The sequence below is a fragment of the Amphiura filiformis genome, chromosome 11, assembly GCF_039555335.1.
Source record: "Amphiura filiformis chromosome 11, Afil_fr2py, whole genome shotgun sequence".
In the NCBI taxonomy this organism is placed as follows: domain Eukaryota; kingdom Metazoa; phylum Echinodermata; class Ophiuroidea; order Amphilepidida; family Amphiuridae; genus Amphiura; species Amphiura filiformis.
In genome coordinates this window covers 15714347-15738012 of record NC_092638.1, presented here as the reverse complement: position 1 = coordinate 15738012, position 23666 = coordinate 15714347, and the positions used below count along the sequence as shown (strand labels likewise).

Below are 23666 nucleotides of genomic sequence, written 5' to 3'. Positions count from 1 at the left end.
GAAAAACCTTTTTTTTTTCTGAGACAAACATAATAGTTTTCAGTTAATGTCAACAAATGAAAGTCTTATTCCACTCTTCAGTGATGGCTCACCAGCATTGATTATCAGAATGAAGGTAAGACTTAAAAATTGGAGGGCGTGCATGCATGCGGACAATTATACTTATTATAGGCCTATGGTTGCTTTTAGTTATCTGACGCCTGTCGTGAATGACAGCTTGATAAACTTAGAAATAGGAAATAATCCCACTCCTGCCACCAACCCAGGGGCGTAACCAGCCTTTTACTGTGGAGGGGCAACGGCAAAGCCAAATTTTCGTCCCCTTTTAGCAATTTCACATGACACCGTATACTCTTTGCCGTACCCAACCTTTCTAAATTGATAGCTTGTCTCAATTGAATGATAGGCCCATGATTGTACTTTCATTCGGCAAAGGATCTTTCATCAAAAGTCTCCTTGAATCTCAGAAAACAGCGGAGTGATGATCTTCTTAGCTGTGGGAAATTCAGGTGCTTCAAGGTCTCATAATCCCAGTGATTAATGTATCGTGCCACATTTAGTCAAATATGAATGCAACTGGTCTGTGTCCTTATTCTAAGAGTATAGGACTTGATTATGTCAACTTGTATCAATTTTGTGCACTGAGATCTAGATTCAGGGAATCATCTAGAAGACACCAATAATACCTAAATGTTAAAGAATTTATGTTGAAAACACTTCCATCTGAGTTGTCATATTTTGTGGTTATCTCTTCTTTCATCTTGTTTGGTAAGCAGTCAAGTTAGCTCACTCAATTATATGAGTACTTAAATGATGCAACTATTCTCTCAAGTGCACAATCTGGTTTCCGTGCCAATCATTCAACGACTACAACTCTTCTTGATGTCCAAGATTTTGTTTTAAATAATATGCATAATGGATATGCTACAGGTATGATCTTTCTTGATTTAAAAAAGGCTTTTGATGTGGTAAACCATGATATACTTATTGATAAACTGAGCAGATATGACATAAATGGTAATGAACTATTTTGGTCCAGATCTCAAGCTATCTCAGGCTGTTAATGTAAATTCTACTCTTTAAAAATTTGAAGATATCAATATAGGTATTCCGCAGGGATCAATTTTAGGGCCATTGCTCTTTATAATATTTGTAAATTGTTTAGCATCCACTGTGGATTGCAAAATAGTCATGTACGCCGATGACACAACCTTGATTTGTAGAGCTAAGAATGAAGTAGATCTTCAAGCACATTTGCAGTCAAACGTGTAACGTAGCAAGGTAACAATCATATCATAGATAAATTTAGTAATGTAAATCTTATATACAACAATTGTATTATTGAAAAGGTTGATGATTTCAAATATCTAGGTGTTAAGTTTGATTATGATATGTCATGGTCCTCTCACATTGATTATTTATCTAAAAATGTTTCAAAAAGAATTGGTATTATTAGGCGTTGAAGACATTGTCTTCCACATCACACTCTCGTTGTGTTATCAAATGCTCTTGTAACCCCTAATTTTGATCATGCTAGTTCAGTGTGGTGTAATTTTTCTCTTGAATATCAAAGAAGGCTTCAGGTTTTACAACATTATTTAGCTAGAACGATTCTATGTGCTGATATTAGGACTCCAGTAACAGACATGTTAAACTCACTAGGGTGGATCAAACTAAGTGACAGATGGAAAAATCATATGCTTATTCTTACATTTAAATGTTTAAGAAATCTTAGTCCATATTTATCATCTCAGTTTGAATTTATTCATAATACTCATTCTCATGTAACCAGAAATCATTCGTCTAATATACATTGATTGTTCCAAAATACAACACTAATAAATTCTGTATTGCGTACATTTCACGTCAGAGCTGCTCATATTTGGAACAGTTTATCACCAATGATCATGATGATTCGAACTGATATGGAAAATATGTCTTTGAGACAATTCAAAACAAATGTTCTCATTTCATGTTAAAATGTATATATCTATGAATTCCTAATTGTGATTGCATTTTTTTTGTATATCTTATATTGTATCACTTTTGTGTACTATTTTTTAATTCATTATCAATGCCTTTCATTTTTATTCATTATCAATGAATGCCTTTCATTCAAAAAGGGCTGCTTTTCAACGTTTTTCCAGAAAAAACATATTTTTTTCTAATTGGCTTTTTTTTTGGAGCCTAATCATAAAGCTATCTATAAACACCAAATTGAAATGCCCTTTATTGGCCTAATATAATAGCCTGTTTTGCTTTATGCAAAAAAGTAGGACGACTGTGCAGAAATGTGTAATATCTTGGCTGAAATTTGGTTTGGTCATTATTAGTAGTGTTCAATTCTGCATCTACCAGAGGGCCTCACTCATCAGAAGCACATAACCATATGAGGTAATCACAAAAATAGACACACTTTTGGGGTTGCAACTACACTCTTTCCATGAGAGGAATATAATAGATTGTGATTTTTAATTTTTTGAATTTGAGCCCTGCATTAGCGGCCATTGTGAATATATGCAAATTACCATTTTCCCCTATATCCTTGTTTGTCCTTTTTGGATATATTGTTAAGGAGGGTGTTTAGAGTCACTCACAAGCAAAAACATTGGTGTTAAAATTTTTTCTAGGTTCACCCATAAATTTACTTAAATCGACTCCTCTACAAGTAAGAAAGAAAAAAACCACTAACATATTTGTTTTCATAAACATTATGCTCTTTTATTTACCGATGCTCTTGGGCATACTATATTTATTTCATGTCATGATTTCTTTTACAAAAATACATTATGCCGTGTATATAAGTACTTATACAATCAATACATGACGGTGATACAATTATTACATTTCATTTTTTTTTTGTAATATCACAAAAAGCTGACATATTATGATAAGGCAGCCCATAGACAAAGACTAAAACACAATGGGCGAATCCATTTAAAATACACACCCCCTGTGGAAGATTTCACAATCTCAATGGTTAATCCAGCTGGAAATTTTCGCTTGTTTTATGTGAAATTCCAACTGAAAATTGTCAAAATATATAAAACCCAGTTGAATTTTGTCAAATTTGGTCTAAAATTCCAAAATTCCCCACACCTGTTCCACTCTTTATGGTTGGATCTGAAATACTTCAAATTGTTGAATTTGGTTGGATTTCCAAAATCTTCCAGTGGGGGTGTAATTTTCATATGGAACGGCCCAATTATAGCTATATATCTACAAAGACAATACACACTTGGTTGCTGCGGTTCTGTACAATAATATTATATAAATAAAAGCCATTTTTGTTATTAACATTATCATATTAATAACATTTTACAGTTAGAAATTCACATGACTTTGTTATTAATAATAACATATTAATAACATTTAACATTTAGAAATTACATGACTTTGTTATTAATAATAACATATTAATAACATTATACATTTAGAAATTCACATGACAACATAATTATCAACACTCTCTTATACACTTTTTATTGAAGGGGTAGAGATGGTGAATCGCACTCTACAGAAATAATGTGGCTTTACATAGTGCTTCCTGCAAGAAACTTTGCATTGTGTAAAAGTTACAACCATATTGTAACATTTCCCTAAGAAATAGAATTGTATTTTTTTACAAAATGTTAGTTTTCACTGTCAGATATGTCCTCTTTTAATTTTGGCCCAAACAGATGAGACAATACAAAGAAAAACGCAGGGCATTACTCCCTATTCCAGAAAAATACAGCACTAATTTTTTGGGATTATTTTGCCAAATGAAACATACATTGTAGCTAAATCCTAATCCTTTAATCCTTTTCTTAATCTTAACTAGCAATAAAATTCAAATTTTAATATTTGGCCAATTTTTGAAATAAGGGCCAAAAACATGCGTTTTAGGGTGTTTTTCAGACGCTGTGACAATCAAGCCCAACAACTTGTACTAAGACTAATTTCAGTTTATGCATTCTAATTTTTGGAAAAGAATGTTACATTCTTATAACCAACCATTTAATTAAAGTAACACAAAAATTGAAAATTAGAGCAAAATTTCGGCTTATGCTCAAGATTTTGAATGCTTAGACTTGTTCCAAGTCTGTGATTTTTGTGACTTGATTGTCAGAAAACATGCCGAAAATGCATGTTTTTGGCTCTTTTTTCAAGAAATTAGTAAAATAGTGAACTTTTTCTTTTATCTCCAGTTAGGACTAAATGAATGATTAGGATTGAGCTATGTTTCATTTGAGCAAAACAGGATAATATTTTTTTAATCCAAAAAAAATTAGTTTTCTGGAATGGGGAGTAGTACTAATAAACAGCATTTTGAAAAATATTGAGGGCGCCCTCCTAAGTAAATGTTACAAAATGGCTTCAAGTTCTAAAATAAAGTTCTAGATGTGAACATACATCTTCAGCCTTCACAGTTTCACACTTCACCTTAAAATGCTGGTACTATAATTTGGTTCACCTCAAGTTTGGTAGTGACGTCAATGCTCTTTTGCGTTTGCGCCGCAAGCGTGCTGACAAACCGCCCTTGTGCGTGCGAGACTGCGAGTACAATCAGGGCGTTTAACTTTACGAGCGCGATTCGATACTGCAGCGAGCGAAATACGCACCTGCGTCACTACCAAACTTGAGATGAACCAAATTATACCCAAGATTCTTCTTGAGTATGTCAATAAATCAAACTTGAATCCCCAATTCTCTGTTTAAAAAAATCAATGGGTACTGCTCGACACATGTTTCCCTCAATGGACCATTGTAAATGATGAAAAAAAAGGGTTCATGCACCTACATCTCTTTCAAAATGCATGATTTTATCAGCAAAATTTTGCACATGCCACTGGTCTATTCCAGTTGAAAGGCAATGATCTTAATCTTCTACACAGGGAGTCTGAATTTCAAATAAGGTTACCTGCATGCATGCAGGGGTTGCATAATAAGGAGTCTGCGCATCCAGGAATTCCTTATTTTTTTATTTTGGCCATTTTGGACTCCTTAAATCACAAGTTGAAAGTGACCAAAGGGTTCGATAAAAACCGGATGGACTCCTTAATATTACGATGTACGGAAGCATAAATCAGTATGAGAATCATCCAGTAAAAATTAAAAAGAATAAAAGATCAGTAAATCTAATTTTTCACTGGAATATTTGACCAGTTCCAAAGTTTAGAATTTCGGACAAATGGACTCCTTAAATTCTCTTTGGACCCCTTAAATATTGGACCCTTTGATTTTTGTGCTCACGCTACCCCTGCCTGCATGTGTGACGCCATTTACACCCCTTGTGTGAGCGATTAAGGTCATGTCTTCCATAGGAGGTGTATGGATTTCAACTGGAATATCTTAATAAACTCCAAAGATGAGGAGTATAGGGATTAAGTCAGGGGTACCCAACCTATTTGGAACCTGACCACATTTTGGTACACAATTATTATGATGAACCCCATTTCGTTAAAAACTTGTAGAAGAAAAAAAAATACCCCATTTCTTAAAAAGTGCCTTTTTAACCAACTTCTAAAACTGGATGGTTGCATGGATCAGATATGGATGACCTTACTCCCTATTCCAGAAAAATACAGCACTAATTTTTTTGAATGAAAAAAATATTATCCTGTTTTGCTAAATGAAATGCAGCTAAATCCTAATCCTTTATATAGTTGTAACTGGCAATGAAAGTTAAATTCTAATATTTGGTCAATTTTTGGAAATAAGGGGCAAAAAAAAGACAATCAAGCCCAAAGACTTGCACAAAGACTAATTGCAAGTTATGCATTCTAACTTTTGGAAAACACATTTTCTAATATTTTCCATAACCAATTTATATCAAAAATAACATAAAATAATAAAATTTTGAGCTCACTTTTAGCCTATAATCAAGACTTTGAATTTTGTGACTATAATTATAAGAAAACATGCAAAATTGCATGTTTTTGGCCCATTTTTCTCAAATTGTCCAAATGTTAAAATTTGACTTTTATTGCCAGTTAGAACTACCGGTAAAGGATAATGATTTCTTTGTTTCATTTGGCAAAACAAGATAATATTTTGTTTAATTCCAAAAAAAATTGTGTTGTATTTTTCTGGAATAGGGAGTTAGGACGCACCAGTCAAGAAACCTGCTACTTCCAAAATGTAGAGTGTGGACACCTAAAGAGTGCCTCTCCAGCTACATGGAACTCTGCAAAGAGGAATTCAGCTGTGTATATGAACTTTTGGAAGAAAAGGTGCAGACAACTAAACAAAAAAATATGCTTGCATCAAAACCATATTATCTTAATATTTCTTTGCACTTTGAATAAAACCTACAAATATTTGTGTTTTTGGCGCTTGAGTTGTTTTTCTTATCTACATTTGGTAATACTAGGGTGAATTTGGGTGCAAAAATTATAATGAACACAATTTAAAAATGGGCTTATTCCTTTTGAAATCCTTACCCCCCTATAAAAGGCATAACCTTAATCTGGGGGTGTATATTTCAAATGGAGATACCAATTCAGGTAATTACATTTGAAATTCACACTCCCTGTGTGAAAGATAAAGGTAGTGTCTTCCATTGGAGGTGTATGGATTTTAACTGGAATAGCCCAATGCATAATAATAAACATGGCAGGATTCGACAACACTTGATAAAAACAACAGTTTTTCTTTGAAATAATACAATACACATTAATATATGAACAATAAACCTCTCCTTATGATACAATAGTAATAGTTATACATAACAGAGGACACCAACCCCTATCAGAACAACACATAAAAACACATAACATGTCACATTTCATTATAACATTAAGTAATATTATCTTTGGATCAACTCAAAGATTCATCAATTAAAATCAACATTAAGAAATAATAAAAAGAAATTCCTAGACATGAACTCACACCATCTAAAACTGTGGAACATAGAAACATTCAAACATTATAAACTGTACCACTTTTTCACCCTGATGTGGTGGTGACGTCAATTCGCATTTTGAAATGTGCAGCGTGAAATCGCTAGTGTTCAGGCGCGTAGCAAGCGGGAGGACAGGGTGGACGAAGTCCATGGGCCCCGAGGGCTCAGGGGCCCCGAGCACAAAAGCGAAAATTAAATAAGGGCTGATAATGGAGAGCAGGCCCGGATTTTTATACCATTGGGACAGATGGGCCTTAGTCAAACCAAAACTTGGCCACTGACTTCCTCGGCACGTGAGTTCGGGCCTCCAAATTTTAGCCTGGCCCAGGTAGGCTAAAGGGCCCGTACTGCTCCTGGTCCATGGGCCCCTGATGCTCTTGCTATGCCCCTGCTAGTGTTCGCTCAAAGCGCTGGCGTACACATGCACACGCTTAAATATGCCTGTATTGATGCGTGTGTGAAACAGCTGCCTCAACGTGTTGAGGTCACTGCCACATCAGGGTGAAAAATGGTATAGCGCACTTAATTAAGCATCATTAATTTGATTGTGCGCCCTTGATTCTGTGCACTAGTTTGTAATGTTTGGGCATTTCTTTGATCTTGTTTATGATGCGCAAGCCCTTCCCTTGCTTGTATGACAAATTAGGCTGGCAAGTAAGCATTATTAAAATTGACCTTGCACGCAGGGGTAGCGCTAGGTTGCTTTTTGGGGTCCCGGACCCACCAAAATAGAGTTCGGACCCCCTGTTTTTAAATTTTCTGCAAGTTCAGGGGTCCCTGCAGACCCCCAGTTTTTCAATCTAGCGCTATTGCAGACATACTATTTGTGCTGCATTTGTGTAACTCGGACTCGCCAAACTCTACTCCGGACCCCCTACTTTTTAATTTTCTGCAAGTTCGGGGGTCCCTACTGACACTGGAGTGTTTAGTTCTAGCGCTACCCCTGCTTGCACGCTGGTGTGTTGTGTGTTATTTGTACTATTTATCCTGACCGCTTATCCATAAGTACCACACTTAAGCCCTGTTTATCAGGGACAGTCTGTATAGCTCAGTGGTTAGAGCATCGGATGTATAATCCGAAGGTCTGGGGTTCAAGTCCCCACACAGGCAGGTATTTCCAGAGTTTTTTCCTCTGGTTTATCTGCCTATGTGTGTTATATTTCCATTGTAATTTCATGTTAAAATGTGCTAGTGTGCGATGCGTGGTTCTTCTTTCCCCTGGATGGAGCTTTTAGATAAATCAATATATTTGGTACGCAATTCATGAGATGCTAATACGCGGATTTAGGGTTTCTCTACCGGAAGTCAATTTGTGCTGAAATTCCTTCCCACAATGCAATATGCATATTGCATAACAAAGAACATTGATTAACCTCCGAACTGTATCTATTGTTATGCAAAACGCCTATGTATGTTATATTTCCATTGTAATTTCATGTTAAAATGTTCTAGTGTGCGATATGTGGTTCTTCTTTCCCCTGGATGGGGGAGCTTTTAGTTTAATCAATATATTTGGTGCGCAATTCATGAGATGCTAATACGCGGATTTAGGGTTTCTCTACCGGAAGTCAATTTGTGCCGAAATTCCTTCCCACAATGCAATATGCGTATTGCATAACAAAGAATATCGATTAACCTCTGAACTGTATCTATTGTTATGCAAAACGCTTATTGCATTGTGGGAAGGAATTTCGGCACAAATTGACTTCCGGTAGAGAAACCCTAAATCCGCATATTTCTATTGTGTTCCTTTAATTGTGCACTTCACATTGCCTTTCGGCCGATAGAATAGAAATGTTAGGCATCAAGGTCATCATGAATAGACTTAATACATAATGGTTGTCTTTTGTTCGTCACTGCTCTACAAAAATCAACGTTCTGAGCTCTGGCCATAAATTAATCAGTTTGCAAATGTACACCTGTAAATTTGGGCTAACATATCCTATTACCACCAAGCAGTGGTGATGGCAATTCGCTGTAGAAGTAGTGATGTAACAAAATTAATTACCATAGCGATAGGTGGAAACCATTTTTGAATGTATTGCCCTGGACTAGACAGTAACACTGCATCACACCATTGATTATCAAAGAATAGGCATAAAGACCAGGGTCGTACACCTGTATGATTGGTGTCTTTGAAAAGAGTGTATTGTATTCAATCTATGATTGCACACATACACAGACATGACAGGTGATGAGTGCAACCTACTTGTAGTGCAGGGCAATACATTGTTTTTACCTATTGCCATGGTAATTAATCCTGTTACATCACTACTTCTACGGCGAATAAGCTATACACATTGAACAGCCATGTCAAGCCACAGTGCTGCTAAGAAATTCATTTTATATAAACATAAGGGGTACAGGACATGTAACAAATTGGTACAATAAAATTTGTACTTTTAACATAAATGGGCAAGCTGAAGGCTATAACAAATATACACAGGGAAACTGAACTATCTTTCCAGAGTCAGGAGATATCCTGAAATCTGGCATGACTGGATATACATCAACACAGGCCAATTATCGGATGCCTAATACCTGGATCATAGCATGGCACCTATAATGTTTGATAAAATTTGCAGTTGCAATGACACTGTTGACGCAGTTGATAAATTAAACATAAATGGGGTATGTGACTCAATGGTTGTAGGAGAAAATGAGTCCTACTAGCTATACCATTTTTCACCCTGATGTGGCAGTGATGTCAATGCCTTGAGGCAGCTGTTTCGCTTGCACATCTATGCGGCATCTTTAAGCGTGCGCACGCCAGCGTTTTGAGGCTGCGTCCAATGAAGTGCGCACCGACGCCACTGCCACATCAGGGTGGAAAGCGGTAGGAGCCATTTTTCTCTTAGATAAGCCACCTTCACTCATCATTGAATATTACCAGAAGAACTGCATCACTCCTAAAAACATGGTTCTCCATGTTAGCAGCAATTCTATTTCTTTTAACCCCATGAGAACTACCTGCCAATTGGCCAAAAAGAAGTTTTCATTATCAATTGGACCAATCAGCAACATTGTTAGAATAATTTCACCACACAAAAAAATTGGGGTGAATTATTTGCAAAGCTCCATTCTGATAGGTGATTAAAGTGAAGATATCATGTTATTGACCAATCAGAGGCAATGTTAGATCGGCAGGTAGTGCTGGGGGGGGGGGGGTTAATATAAGGAAACAACAGGTCTAACCTCACAGAAGAATATGTGTGTGTGCCATTAGACTTGAAAGAGTTGCAACTCAGAAAAACCCTGTGTGAAATGATGTGGTAAATCTGCCATATTTAAACCAAAATAGCATATCTTCACACTAGGATCCACAACATGTTCATCTATCAGAGCACAGTTCTTTAACTCCAATACATTTGTACATTCATTGAATGACCTTTGTAAATTTGGGAACAAAAACTCATACTCTGCAACATGAGGTCAAATTGTTCACTATGATTGTTTAATTGAGGTTATTGAACTATGCCATTGGGATGAGGCCATTGTGGTCCGTAGTGTCAACATACGGGCACAAACGACAAGCTCATCTCTAAGCTTGAACATTACAAACATATCATCGTTGGGCAGGAAAAACCTTGTATGCGCTTTTGGCCCTTAAAACAAAACTGCCAACAGGTTACATAAGAGGTTTTGCTTTAAACATGTTCAGGGGCCAATGACACATAGGAGGTTTTTCCTGCCCAACGATTTTTTCCCCGATTTAAAACCCAGTTACCTGGGTGCATGACCAAATAATATAAAGGTACATTAGTTTGCCCTCCACTAGCAACACACAAGCATGGCGGATGGCAGACTCTTTATACTAAAGTTTAATTTGAATGAACACAGCTGCCAACCGCGAGAAGATTGTCCTCGTACATTGTATGATGAATGCCTGTGTATGCATACCGCGGAAGTGAACTAACTTACTCGTGATTGGCTAGTATTTTCATTTAGTATGCAAGGTTGTCCGTACTTTGAAATATATACAATCGCAGTAGGATCACGTTCAGTTGTTGGAAGTTGTGTTGATTCCAATGAAATTTTTACTATACTGTTTTTGTACTAATTTGCTTGTTTTTAAATTTGTGATTTTGAGGTTTTGTACATAGACCTATCCATAAAAATATTAAACATATTTGCACATTTTAATTTTCACAGTAGGTGTGTTGAGCGCGAAATTAATATTCCACAAAAATTTCCACTTTTACAGAATGTTCAAAATCTTTAATGTGTGCATGGTACATTCCTATATATTCCAAATTCCAGTATTTTCAATCAAACTAGCAAATAGCTTCCTTTCATAAAAACAACATTTGTACACAATATTGAATTCAATTTTATGTAACAAAGGTGGGGGTAGGGGATACGGTGACGGGATGGACAACACATTTCGACGGGAGTAAAAAATAACAATTAACCCCATGAGAACTACCTGCCTATTGGTCAAAAAGAAGTTTTCATTATCAATTGGACCAATCAGCAACATTGTAAGAATAATTTCACCACACACAAAAATTGGGGTGAAATATTGGCAAAGCTCCGTTCTGATTGGTGACTAAAGTGTAGATATCACATAATTGACCAATCAGAGGCAATGTTAGATCGGCAGGTAGTGCTCAGGGGTTAACACATTGGTGTTCTATCATCTCACCCATTCTTTTGTACACATTCAGGGTTATATAAATATTTCATTACACATTTGCTCAGGTATTTCTTTGTATTATACACTTTCACTAAAAATATACACAGCCTATTTTCAGGTGCTCCACAATGGGGGAGAGTCAATACGGATGTCATGAAGCAGAACAAGGTTCAAGATAATACTGAACTACACAAACTATACCATTTTTCGCCTTGATATATGGTAGTGACGCCAACACGCTGAGGCAGCCGCTTTGCACGGATCCGCCATCTTGCTACCAAAACGAGGTTCTCCCTGCAAACACACACGCAAAATGTGTTTAAGTTTCTCGCCGTTCCTAGCAATGCGCCAAAAGGCTTTTGCAAAGTTTGACAGGCCTATGCACACACAGCACACTTTGCGGGCAGAGATGACAGTGCGATCTGCGAATAGGGCATACTGATTCCAAATATTAGCCTCCCAAATCAAAGTGTAGTATCTGCTATGTAATTTACTAGTAGATGCAGCAATTTGACTTTGTGAGCAGACTGCACATGATTTCCTCTACCAAAAGGCAGTATATGTTCTGTAATATGTTCACAGATACTGCCTGATTACCTGGGAGGGCAAATATAGCAAGTAATAAGGCCATCTTAATTTAACAGTTCGTCTCAAAGCCCCTGCACTAGTAAAATCGCCTGCTTTTTGCATGTTATTCCCGCAGGATTGAGTAAATTTCTTTTTTTTCTTCTTCCAAATCCACAACACAAAAATCACACGTCTAACATCGTCATATGTCAAAATAGCCTAAATCGTAAATCTCAATGAAATTCAATCTCAATGACTACACAGTGAAACCTCCTTGAGAGATGAAAAGGTGGTATATTCTTGTCAAAAAGTTTGTCCCACATATTAAAAAAACCCTAAAAACCTGCATTCCGCATTAGGTTTTTAACTTGGGAAGGGCGTTGAGACAAATTATTAAATTAAGAGGGCCTTAGAACCACTAGTAACCAGCTGTGACTTTGGTTGAATGTTTATAAGGTCAGAAACATTGTGAGTTCATTGCCTACAAATTGTGTACAAGGAACTGCATATACCGGTAGTTTCACATTTGATTTTTGCCAACTTCTTTAGATGCATGCTTCTACATGTATGTATCATATTCACCTCAAACTTTGTTCTGCTTCAAGGCTGACATTCCTACAAACTTTACACTTACATGAATATTCATTGATACAAATTTTCAATACAGACTGTTCCATTTTTACCTACAGGGGTGTAAGCAAGCCAATGCTACCTGTCTTCAGCCGATAGGGCACTCCTTCTTTGTGGGGTATAGCTGCCCATGCTTCGTTGTTTAGGGACCTGATTGGCCGAGCAGTGCCGAGAGCGCCCTGCTCCGAGGGACGACGACAAATCTAGTTGATCGATGTCTACTCGGGTGTGATGCGTGTCCAATGAGGAGAGGGAACTAGAGAGACTGGCACCTGTCAAGTTTTGCGCACCACGTAAACTGCTGCTGCGAGACGAGCTGGAGGATCTGTCATCTGGAGGGCTGATCTGGTCGATTAGAGCTTCCAGGAAATTGACGAACAGTTCCGCATTGCTACGAATCTGGGCCATCTGTAAGACAATATAAGAAATGCTGAAGGTTATATGTTAACATATTACACACACCAACCCACTGAGTTGTAACGACCGAGGAGGGGGCAAGTTGTCCCCCCAGCTCAAAATTGATCAAAAGTTGTTGTAATATGTATCTTACTTTGGCCTAGTTTAAGCCACATCTGTCCTCATTTTAGCCTTAAAATTGCACATTTTCAGCATTTTTCCTGACAGTCAATTTTGCAGTTGGTCAGCAGGACCATTTGGACATTTGCCCTCCCCAGCTCGGTGGCCCCAGTACATCCCTGCTGATTCCCCTTTAATGAGAGCTTTCCCTTCCAAGTAAAAACACAGTATTATGTAAATAAACAACATATAGTTTGATCAGCTGGTAATAGGTGGGCTTTTACCACTACGCAGAAAAGTAGACCAGTGTTAAGAGTGCTATTAGTTGACCTGGCTTTGTAAATTTAGTGTGTTAAAGAATGTAGACAAAGTATAGGACTTGAATTAATAAATTGTGATGCTTCTGGAGAGATGTCATGAGACAATTCACAAAATAAAATATTTTGATATTAATCCGCTGATGTTATAAGGTCTGCAGATTATGAACTGATCAAAGTATAGCATATACCACATTTTGACATGGGAAATATATTTTTGTTTAACTGTCTACTCCCAGGGTAAAACTGTGATATCTCCATGTAAATATCATTGCAAATGCTGTCTTTGTACCTGGAAAGTAGTTTTTGAATCCAAGTCACACACTGTTTTTTCAGTGCTTGTCCCAATTTTGGAAATCAGTCCAACAACAGCAACAAAAATAACAATGTAAAGGGTTCTTCACTAGGGGTGTGATTTTTGGGTACCCGGCACACTTTTCGGGCGGGTAACCGGGTACCCGAAATTGAAAAAAAAACAATTACAAAAAAAACCCTTTTTTTTTTTAAGTTATTTATTTTTTCGGTTTTGTAGTGTCCCTGGACCTAGACCTAAATGCTAGGATCATTCATGGTTGACCTAAAAAAAATTACATGATGTCTTGTGTTTTTAATATGAAAATTGATAATTTGTATTCATGTCATACTCTATTAATGATTTCAAAATGCATTGAAAAAACAAATTTAATTTCAGGTACCCGGAAGGGAATTTCCTGCCCGGGTAATAGGGTTCTCGGGAGGGGGACTCAAATTATCGGGACTCACTCCCATTCTTATTCTTCACTCACCTGTGCAAACTGACTTGAGAATCGCCAGAGTCCACCAAACCCAATGCTTTGCAGATACTTGGGTTGTTGCTGTGGACACTCATCGCTATTTAGCGTGTTCTGAATGATGCTCTGTACAGCACACAGTGTAGCTTGATTTGGACAACTCTTGAGAACACTCACTATCTTGGAATCTAACAGCTGGTGTCTGTAATGGAGAATGAATTGAGAAGAGGGTGTGTACAGTAAAGACTTAATCAGGTTACGATAACCATGTGCAATTAACAGAAATGTTGTATGTTTCTTCCTTTTTGAATAAAAAATAATGTTTAACAAATACAGTAAGCAAAATAATTAAGGTAGCAGTTGTGTTCACCCATGTATATACTAAATAAAGACAAATATGTCAAAATTAAAACAAGCAGCCAATGCTTGATTGCTTGTACTCTTTAGCTCTGATTTAAGACCTAATCCAAAACCTAATGAAGATACAAAATAAATAGTTGCACCTTTGTATTCTAATCAATGAAAGTACAACGCTAGTTTTTCATGCTAATCAATGAAAGCACGGCGCTAGTTCTCTTGCTCGCAAACACTTTGTGTACAAATCAATAGGGCATGCAATGTGGCAAACTGCAACTTTTAAATTTGCATCTTTCTTAGGTTTTTGGATCACTGTGTCTTTATTTCTTTCACAATTTCAGCGAATGAGGTCTTAAATTCGAGCTAAAAGATGCAGCTATTCCAATTATGACATAGCTGCCGTTGTTTAGGATATACAGGGGGTGAACGTAACTGGTACCTTAATTATTTGGCTTCCTGTACATAGCACCTGTTTCACATTTCCATGCAACTTGACACAAGCAAATTAAAACTACTTTTTAAACTCACTTATCGTCAGATCATTTAAATGTACACATATAGCTTGGGTTATGATATCAAGAGTTTTAACTATGACCTTTTCTGAGAACATCCTATGTTATTAGTAGCCCAAAAGATTATATAATATGTATGGCAAATTTTGACACCAAAATGAACACATTTCAAGCAAAATACTTACACAATTGGAAATACTTGTGGAAAGACTTGGCTGGCCTCAGCTAGATACTCGTACAAGATGCCTGACTCTGGCTCATTCAGATTACGCACCAATGTAGCCTGTAAGAGAAGACAGTGACGGTCAGATAGGAACAAGACTCGGTTAGCTTTTGTTACACATTCATGTTGAAAGACTTGACTTGCTCTACTAGGATAGATACTCATACAAAAGGCTTGCCTCTGACTAATTGAACTATTCCAGTTTGAAATCCAAATATCCCCTACACAGTGTCATCGCCCCGATATCTTCATGGCAGAAATCGCCATGGTAAGTTGAATCCACCGCCACGCATGGCCATTTTGTATCGACCTGTTTAATAGTTTTTAGTCGCATAATGGGCCAAAGGACATCTGACTAAGGCTACTGACAATAGCCCCGATTAGCTCGGTGACTGACCTCGCTGTGTGTTAGTCAAGCATGGTACCCCATAGGTCATATGCTTTTAGATTACCTCCACGATTGGCCTATACACTGCGCTATATAATTCGGCACATATAAATCAGAATTATTGTCAGTTTTTGACTCAATACGCAAGCTACTCTCTCAAGACGCAAGCTAACGACTATCATATCTGTTCAAAATATATATTCAAGTGCAAGGAACCACATCTGGTTTCTTTATACAAAATCATTTACGGGAGATATTCATCATTTTCTACCCCGGTATCCAAAGATTTTCTTCTCATATCAAACTTGTGCATAGCAAATTCATGTGTATCGATCCCGGGTATTTATTTTAGTATCTCTGCTGACAAAGTAATTACTGTAAAACAAGTTAATTTCGCGAGCAATTTAATTTCGCGAATACCTCCAATTCGCGAAATTAAATTGCAGCGAAATTACATTTGTGAAAATACACTTGTAACTGGTGCCGAATTTGGCAACCCTAACTTAACCAATTAAATCTTGAATATTACTATTTTTAACCATAATATCGTAATGTTATGGCATAAATTATTATTTGTTAGTCATTTACCTTGTAACATCATTAACATGACAATGAAGGATCATATTAATTCCAAAAAACTTTTAATTTTCACGTATTTTGCTGGAGGATTGATTTGCTTTCATGTTGAAAGTAGTGACTCTGGCGTTTTTGGCAAAAGTTTCCTTTCCCTCGCATCATTTGTGTCAAAATAACTTCTGAATGTTTTTAAATATTTTGTTCACACCTTAAAATGATGAAAGTATTATTGTTTAGTGTTGTAGGATGAAAAAATAAAGTTTTAAAATAAAACTAAGTTTCCATGATGTACAAAGGCATGGTGGGATATATCCAAAATGGCAGCCTCCATTGAGTCCATTGTAAAACGTGTTGGTCAAAGTTCGCAAATTAAAATAATTTTCTTCATAGTTTGCATTTAAGTTCCGAGAATAAAACCGACATATTTAGTTTCTAAATTAATTGCAACATTCTGTTGGGAAAGGTAAGATGAAAATTCTACCCGAAAACAAGAGAAAATTGAGGTTATGAATTCGGAAACTTTGACAGGGAATACAGTGCATTTTGAGCTTCTAATTTTTTTTTTTTTTTGATTCACGAAATAAAGTTGCCTTGAAATTAAAGTGTTTTACAGTATTAGCCAGGCGATGTCGGTGTGCCCTATGGAAGACATGAATAATCTTCCACACAGGTAGTGTGAATTTCAAATGGGGCTACCCGAATATGTGACTACATTTGAAATCTACACCCTCTGTGTGGGAGATTAAGGTCATGTCTTTCACAGGGAGTGTTTGGATTTCAACAGAAATAGCCAGCCCATTCCGATTATGCACCAAAGTGGCTGGAAGATAGAGAAAATTGACAATATGATAGATAGGACCAAATTTGATCATCAGTAATACTTCTTCGTGTGGAAAAACTTGACTTGCTTCATCTAAAATCTACCTCCTCAGATTGCACACTAAGGCCTAAAAAAATTGTTTCATTGGCGTAACCCGGCTGACCCTAAAAATAGGCCCGAAACTAGACTTTTTTTCTTATTTTTTTTTTAAAAAAATCTAAATTAAAAAAACAAAAAACCTAATATTAAAAAAAAGAAAGAAAAAAAGCAATTTACAGCATAAAATGTGTGTTAAAAAAAAATGCAGACCGACCGACCCTAATTTTTTTTAATGTTACGCCAATCAAACAATTTTTCTTTTTAGGCCTAATTGTGGCCTGTGCAATAATTGTTCTTTGTAATCATTTTTCTTACCATTACTGTGAGTAGCAGAGCCTGGATAGGTGGATCAGTAAGCACCTCTTCATTTAGTAACACATTCTCTGATGGAGTTGACACTTTTCTTTCAGTCCTTGCATGTGGTACCACCACATTACCACTTGTCCTTCTCTCCGATCTATGCCTTCTCTCATTATCGGAGCTTGGCGACGTCTCCACACTACGTGGTGGTCTTATTGTGCCAGGCTGCGGCAAGTCTAGACTCTTATGTTGTTTAAGTGGTGACTTATCAGAATTGCACGGTGGTTGTCTTTGGAGCGAGGAGTCAAGACTCCTCTGTGGTTTCATAGCAGCTGCTGCGATCGCTGCAGTGGCCTTGTGGGCCGGACTGCGAGCTTTCTTGGGGGAGGTCTTTGGCATGGGGAGGGTGACGAAGACGGAATTGTCCATATCGAGGATGTCGTTGAGATGCTGCGTTCCGCGGCGGATGCTGCAGCGACTACGCACCTCCTCTGAGACTGGCAAGAGTGCGGCAAGGTAGGGAACACTTTCTACATTGACATCAAACATATCTCTGTAATAAATCAATTGGGGAAATAAACAATGCTGTTATTTTAGAAATTATAATTTTTTTACTTTTAATATGTATTTGTCACTTTGACCTCCAGAAATATGTGAATCACTGCCATTGCTTAAAAAAATATTACAATCACGGTGTTGAGCACTGTCCCTTGCCTCCTCGTTATTGCGATTTGAATTAGATCTTGATTGTAGATAAATGATAGTGCATGCATGGATCAAGGGTGAGGGTGGAGAGATTGCTGTTACCAAGGCCCATAACAGGTGAGGGGGAGGGGGCATATGTAGGCCTACTCCTCCACCACATCTGCCAAAATATACCATATCCTCCTGACTCCCAAGGACCCGGCCCAAAATTACAAATTTGGCCATATTCCATGAATTTATGTTGACGTATTAAATCTTCTAGCCTTTTTACTCCAATATTGGGCTATTCCAACGGAAATCCACACACCCCCTATGGCAAACATGACCTTAATCTTACACACTGGGAGTAAGAATTTCAAATGGGACTACCTGAGTGGGCGACTCCATTTGAAATCTACACACCCTGTGTTAGAGATTAAGGGTAGACGAGGTATTGTTGGTCGAAGCAACCTAAAAATCGATTTTCATTATCTAAATCAATATATTATTGAAGATTAACACCTTGATGTTTTGCAAAAGTTCATTCTACAAATCGTATACTTTGCAAACTTGCTTAATTTATTGTTGTTAATGAGTTATGTACATTTTACAAAAGTGTTGTTGTTTCAGCCCTCTTTGCAACGTAACTTAAGAACCGCAGCACCTATAAAAGTATATCTGTGATATTTTAATTCTTCTATACGCTCGCTATGAATTGAGCAATGCAGTTTTTGCCAAAGCTCACTACCATTCGTCAGATGCTGTGAACTACCAAATCACAACAGTTTAAAATAATTAATAACCTTAAGGTCCTATCTTCCATACAGGCTGTGTAGATTCAAATGGAATATCTCATTGTTTGTGGCTGCTATCTCGTATTTATTTTGTCCTTTGATATTTTCTTTTATACAAGTATTTGAAGGACAAACTAGGTACTTACACATTCCTATGCTTGGCGATAATCTCCAGCATCATGTTCAGGATTCGTATCGTCCTTGATATCGTTGTATTGTTAGGATGGCGGAATCCTTTGAGGAGATGTCCCACCAACGCAAAATTGAAGTTGAATTTGAATCTTAATCCTACTGAGTGATCCATCTGCTTGAAATGCCACTCTTCTAGCGGCTCTCGTACAGCCATCAGCACTTGCTCCGGACTCTGTCAAATTGATGTTGATTTAGATTAATATGCAGAAGGTGTGGTGTAAAAGTGAGCAGTTCAAGTGAGACAATGATATAAATATACACGTAGCACTTTGTAAGTGATAAGTAGTAACTTAACTATAGTAGGAATTCCAATTGAATGATCGCAGCTTTCAACAGCTGTACTTGATCCAACCGCGATCGTATATTGCGTATTTCAAACGCACAACCATGGATACAATGTTAACCAATCACAAGTGCGTTGGCATGGTTGAAACATTGATCTAAAATAACTTCAGTGGGTTGGATTCACTTCCGCGTTACTCACGCACAGTCGCACACACTGGCTTACATCGCGCAGTGTGCGCAAAATATTGTCACAGTAGTATTGAAAGCTGTGTTCATTTGATTGGAATTCTCACTATAGGAAGCAGAATTCCTTATAGGGATACTATACGCTTGCTGCAAGCATATATTTGCAACTGGGAGCAGCAAGTCAGTGGCACTGCATATTTACATGTTGGACGCAAATTTTGAAACAGGAATCTTGCTTTTATTTAAACTTAAACCTAACCCTAACTGTACCCATGGCTTTTTTGCTATCGGAAGGGAAAGTAGAAACGAAAAATAAGGGACTTGAACTTCGGATCCCTCGCATGCCACACAGAAGATCACCGGCCTGTAGCCACGGGGGTCACGCTCGCCCGGCCATCAATTCCCTGGGTATATATCCGACTTAGGCTGATTGCATCACGAGGAATGCATGCATGAGCAGTGGTTCTAATAGTGTGCTTTAGTGAGACCTGGTTGGGTTAGGGTTAACCTTGAATTTGCTAGGTGTACTTTACAATTGGGCTTATTTGTATTCAAATCATACATTGTTACCTCATTGTTGAAGACCCCATGAGCATCTAGGGTATGTATGTTCTGTTCCAGTAGCCCCAGACCAGCAGCATACAGAGAGACTTCATCCAGTTGTAATACGGCAATAGCTACCCAGAACAACAACTTGTGAAGGAGATGGCATTTCTGCAATTAAGAAATAGGTGTTACAATAAATGCAAGTTTGGAAAGACGCAGAATAAGATGCTTCAGACATCAATTTCACAAGTTATGCATCATTAACTAATACTATATAACTCAAGAACTAGCAAGAAAGGGTTGGTTTAGCATAATGAGGTTTGCCATTAATATATGTACACTGTAAGTTAGGACACATCTTCTTTGAGACACGAGCTTGATACTGTATTCGACCTAATTTGCACCCCTCCCTAATTATAAACACCCCTGTGGACTCTTCTAACTTGCACCTTAAGCGCCTCAATTTAATGCACTTTTATCATATAATTGGTTAACAAAATTGACTAAGTTACAGAAAACCATCCTGATATTGAAACTTTAATGGCTGTAATATTTGTGTACAATCTCTTTATTTCAATCATGATATATTGTTTTGCATGGAAAATGTAAATTTTTCACTTTCAGAGCAAAATAAGTGCCCTCTTGAAACAGCTCTTTTAACTCCCTGGAGTTTGAACTCGGTTGAATGTGGTAACTCAAGAACTTGAAAAAGTGGTTGTGTGTCTATTTACAGAGCAATGACAAACATACTCCATACAAGTAAACTTCTTTAAAACACAGCATAAGAAGCAGACCTGAAACTAACCTTTTATGAAAAACGCTGAAAACAGCGTAAAATGGCTCAAATTGGGTTGTAAATAAAAGAAAACACATAAATTTGATGAACATAAAAAGCTGAAATCCGCTAAAAAGAGGAAAAGCTTCAGGTCTAAAGAAGCATGTTACTGAACAAGCCGGGTTCCTTGATTGTTGTACTATTGTCATCGCTTTCTCCAAAAACAATTACTCACATGTGGAAGAAGAGGTTGTAGCCTAGTCAACGCTATGACTATAGACTCAATGAGTAGTAAACTACTGGTGGAGCTGGGTTCCTTGACGGCCATGACGGCACCTGCTAGCAGCTTGAGTAGATAGATTATGTGATTGAGTATGGTAGCCGTCTGCTTACTGATACAACCAAACACTACCATAGCACGAGGTTGTAACGCTGGGTTCTCCTTGAGTGCAAATCTGAGGAGGAAGTAGGAAGTTTTACTTAATTTTGCTGGAATATATATCAGGGGATTAGAACACCTAACTAATACTCTCATCAGTATTTCCAGACGAGAAATTATACAGACCAATCACCAGCAGGTAAAGTCCCAGCATCACCACATATTTTTATGGGGACTTTGTCTTTTGATAGATTGTCTGTATAATTTCTTGTCTGTGGGTTTTTCTTTCAAGTCTGATTTTTGAAACTTTAGAGCTTGTCATACTTGATGTGGGCGAGTTGCACTGGGTATATCTTGCAGAATCAAAACTGATTCCCATAGCTTTAAGATACTCTATGCATGCCAAATTTGAACTCAGATAAATTTATATCACTTTGCGATTTATTCTTTTTCCAATACTCACATCCTAGTTTTCTTTGTCCACTCTTCTAACCACTTACAGTTTGGGATGTCTTTCATACAAGCCTAGAAAAGAAAGGAAACATGTCGTCAGGGTTGTAACCAGACCAAGTTGAGTGCCGGCTAATTTTCCTATCCAGAATACACCTGTCATGCGTTAGTGTGCAACCCATTAATGAAACTGTGTTAACTATAAATTTTTAATTCATGGAACAACAATGACTATTATGAACGATCGAGTAAATGTTATGGCTATGTCTATTACTGCAAAATTGCAGTTTTATATGCATGTGTATGTGAAATATTTTAGTTTTTTGATATTTACTAAATTCTGTGCATTAAGTGCTTGTCGGCAAATGCTAGTGGCAGTTAGAGCTGACTGGCGCCGACTAGCATAGCTACAACCCTTCATAATGTGAGAACCCTCCCATGATGTGATTTTGATTTATACCAGTTTCAGTCAGTTAGTCAAAACATTACTACAAAGATTTCAATTGAAAGAAGGAATTTCTCCCAATTATGGGTGAAAGTATTGCAAAAAAGTACAGAAGATAATTACAACACAATGATATTAGAATGAATTGAGTCCAACAGAGTTGGTCAATATTTTTTCTCCGGGTGCTCCGGTTTTCCTCAGACCTCTTCCCATATACCTGTTCCGCCATATTCGGTTGGCATCCCTTTAATTAAGTACCCTCTGAGCACTATTGGGCTTTGCCTGGCTTTGGCCAAATGTTATTAAATATTCTGCTACTGATGACAGCATCAATCAAGTATCATCAAAATTCAAACTTTTGTGACAGAATTCCACAATTATTAAAACAATTTTCTTGGTTTTATGGAAGTAATGGTCACCAAATCACTACAATAAAGAAACCCACCTCCATAATTTCCAGCAGAGCATCAGTGATAGCCTCTAGCGCAGTCAACGGCATACTATCCATATTCTGGCCCTGTGGTCTCTCCCTGTAGCTGGAGCGGAATGCTGTGACTGCGGCGGATTTAACCTTGCTGATACCAAACATTTGGTAGTACTTGGGAAGAGTGAATTCAATCAGGCCCAGATGCAGCACTTTCTGGGTCTCATCTAAGGAATAGAAAAAACAGAAATCTCAGTAATTCAAAGACACGTTTCACAAATGACTGAAATCTAAAAACATTATATGGTATCTCTGTAAACCAGAGGTCCTAAGTCCAATTCCCGGGCCTCGTTAGCGAAACTGATCAAATTTAATCAAAGTTTATCTCTTATATTTTTGCTTTAAAGGTGCATGCAGTGTCTTAGCTAGCCGCCTGTCTGCCCCTCATATTAAACAAGAAGTTTGCCCCTGGGACGGGCAAAATTAATGCCTTTGACAGATGCTACATTATAATTGTAGGTGTTGAGAAAGGTTGTTGGTCTTTTTAGTAGACTAGATTTGCAAAACAAAGCAATACATAGCATTAGCAACACATATTTGAGCTCTTTGAATACCCAATGGACTGTAGAAGGCTGGTTTAATGTTTTAAAGGTCAAATTAGGACAGGCAATTTTAATCAAATGATGGGCAAACCTCAATCTCAAGCTAAGACCGTGGATGCATAGCCAAATATTTTTTGTAATTTTCATCACTAGTAATAAAATAGAAAAGTAATAAAGTAGGCACAAATGGTCATTAACAAAGGAACATACTAACTTGATTGTACAGGTGTGTGACAAACAATGAACATCAACTCAGCAGCCAGAATGTTTTGAAACTACCAACTTGCGACTTTATGCTAATTTTGTG

General features: G+C 37.3%; 1 protein-coding gene and 1 non-coding gene across 2 annotated transcripts in view; one reads left to right on the top strand and one right to left on the bottom strand.

Moving 5' to 3' along the window:
* The first annotated feature begins 7923 nt into the window (after window positions 1-7923).
* Trnai-uau (transfer RNA isoleucine (anticodon UAU)) lies at window positions 7924-7996 on the top strand. The gene has a single exon. It is a non-coding gene; the product is annotated as a tRNA-Ile (tRNA).
* Window positions 7997-11145: 3149 nt separating this feature from the next.
* LOC140163509 (neurofibromin-like) overlaps window positions 11146-23666 on the bottom strand; it is a 178002-nt gene continuing 165481 nt past the window's right edge. Inside the window, 9 exon segments of the mRNA XM_072186823.1 lie at window positions 11146-13127; window positions 14338-14524; window positions 15377-15474; window positions 17613-18150; window positions 19222-19439; window positions 20309-20452; window positions 21295-21514; window positions 21902-21963; window positions 22779-22984. Coding sequence (XP_072042924.1) covers window positions 12798-13127; window positions 14338-14524; window positions 15377-15474; window positions 17613-18150; window positions 19222-19439; window positions 20309-20452; window positions 21295-21514; window positions 21902-21963; window positions 22779-22984 — 2003 coding nt within the window. The 3' untranslated portion in view covers window positions 11146-12797.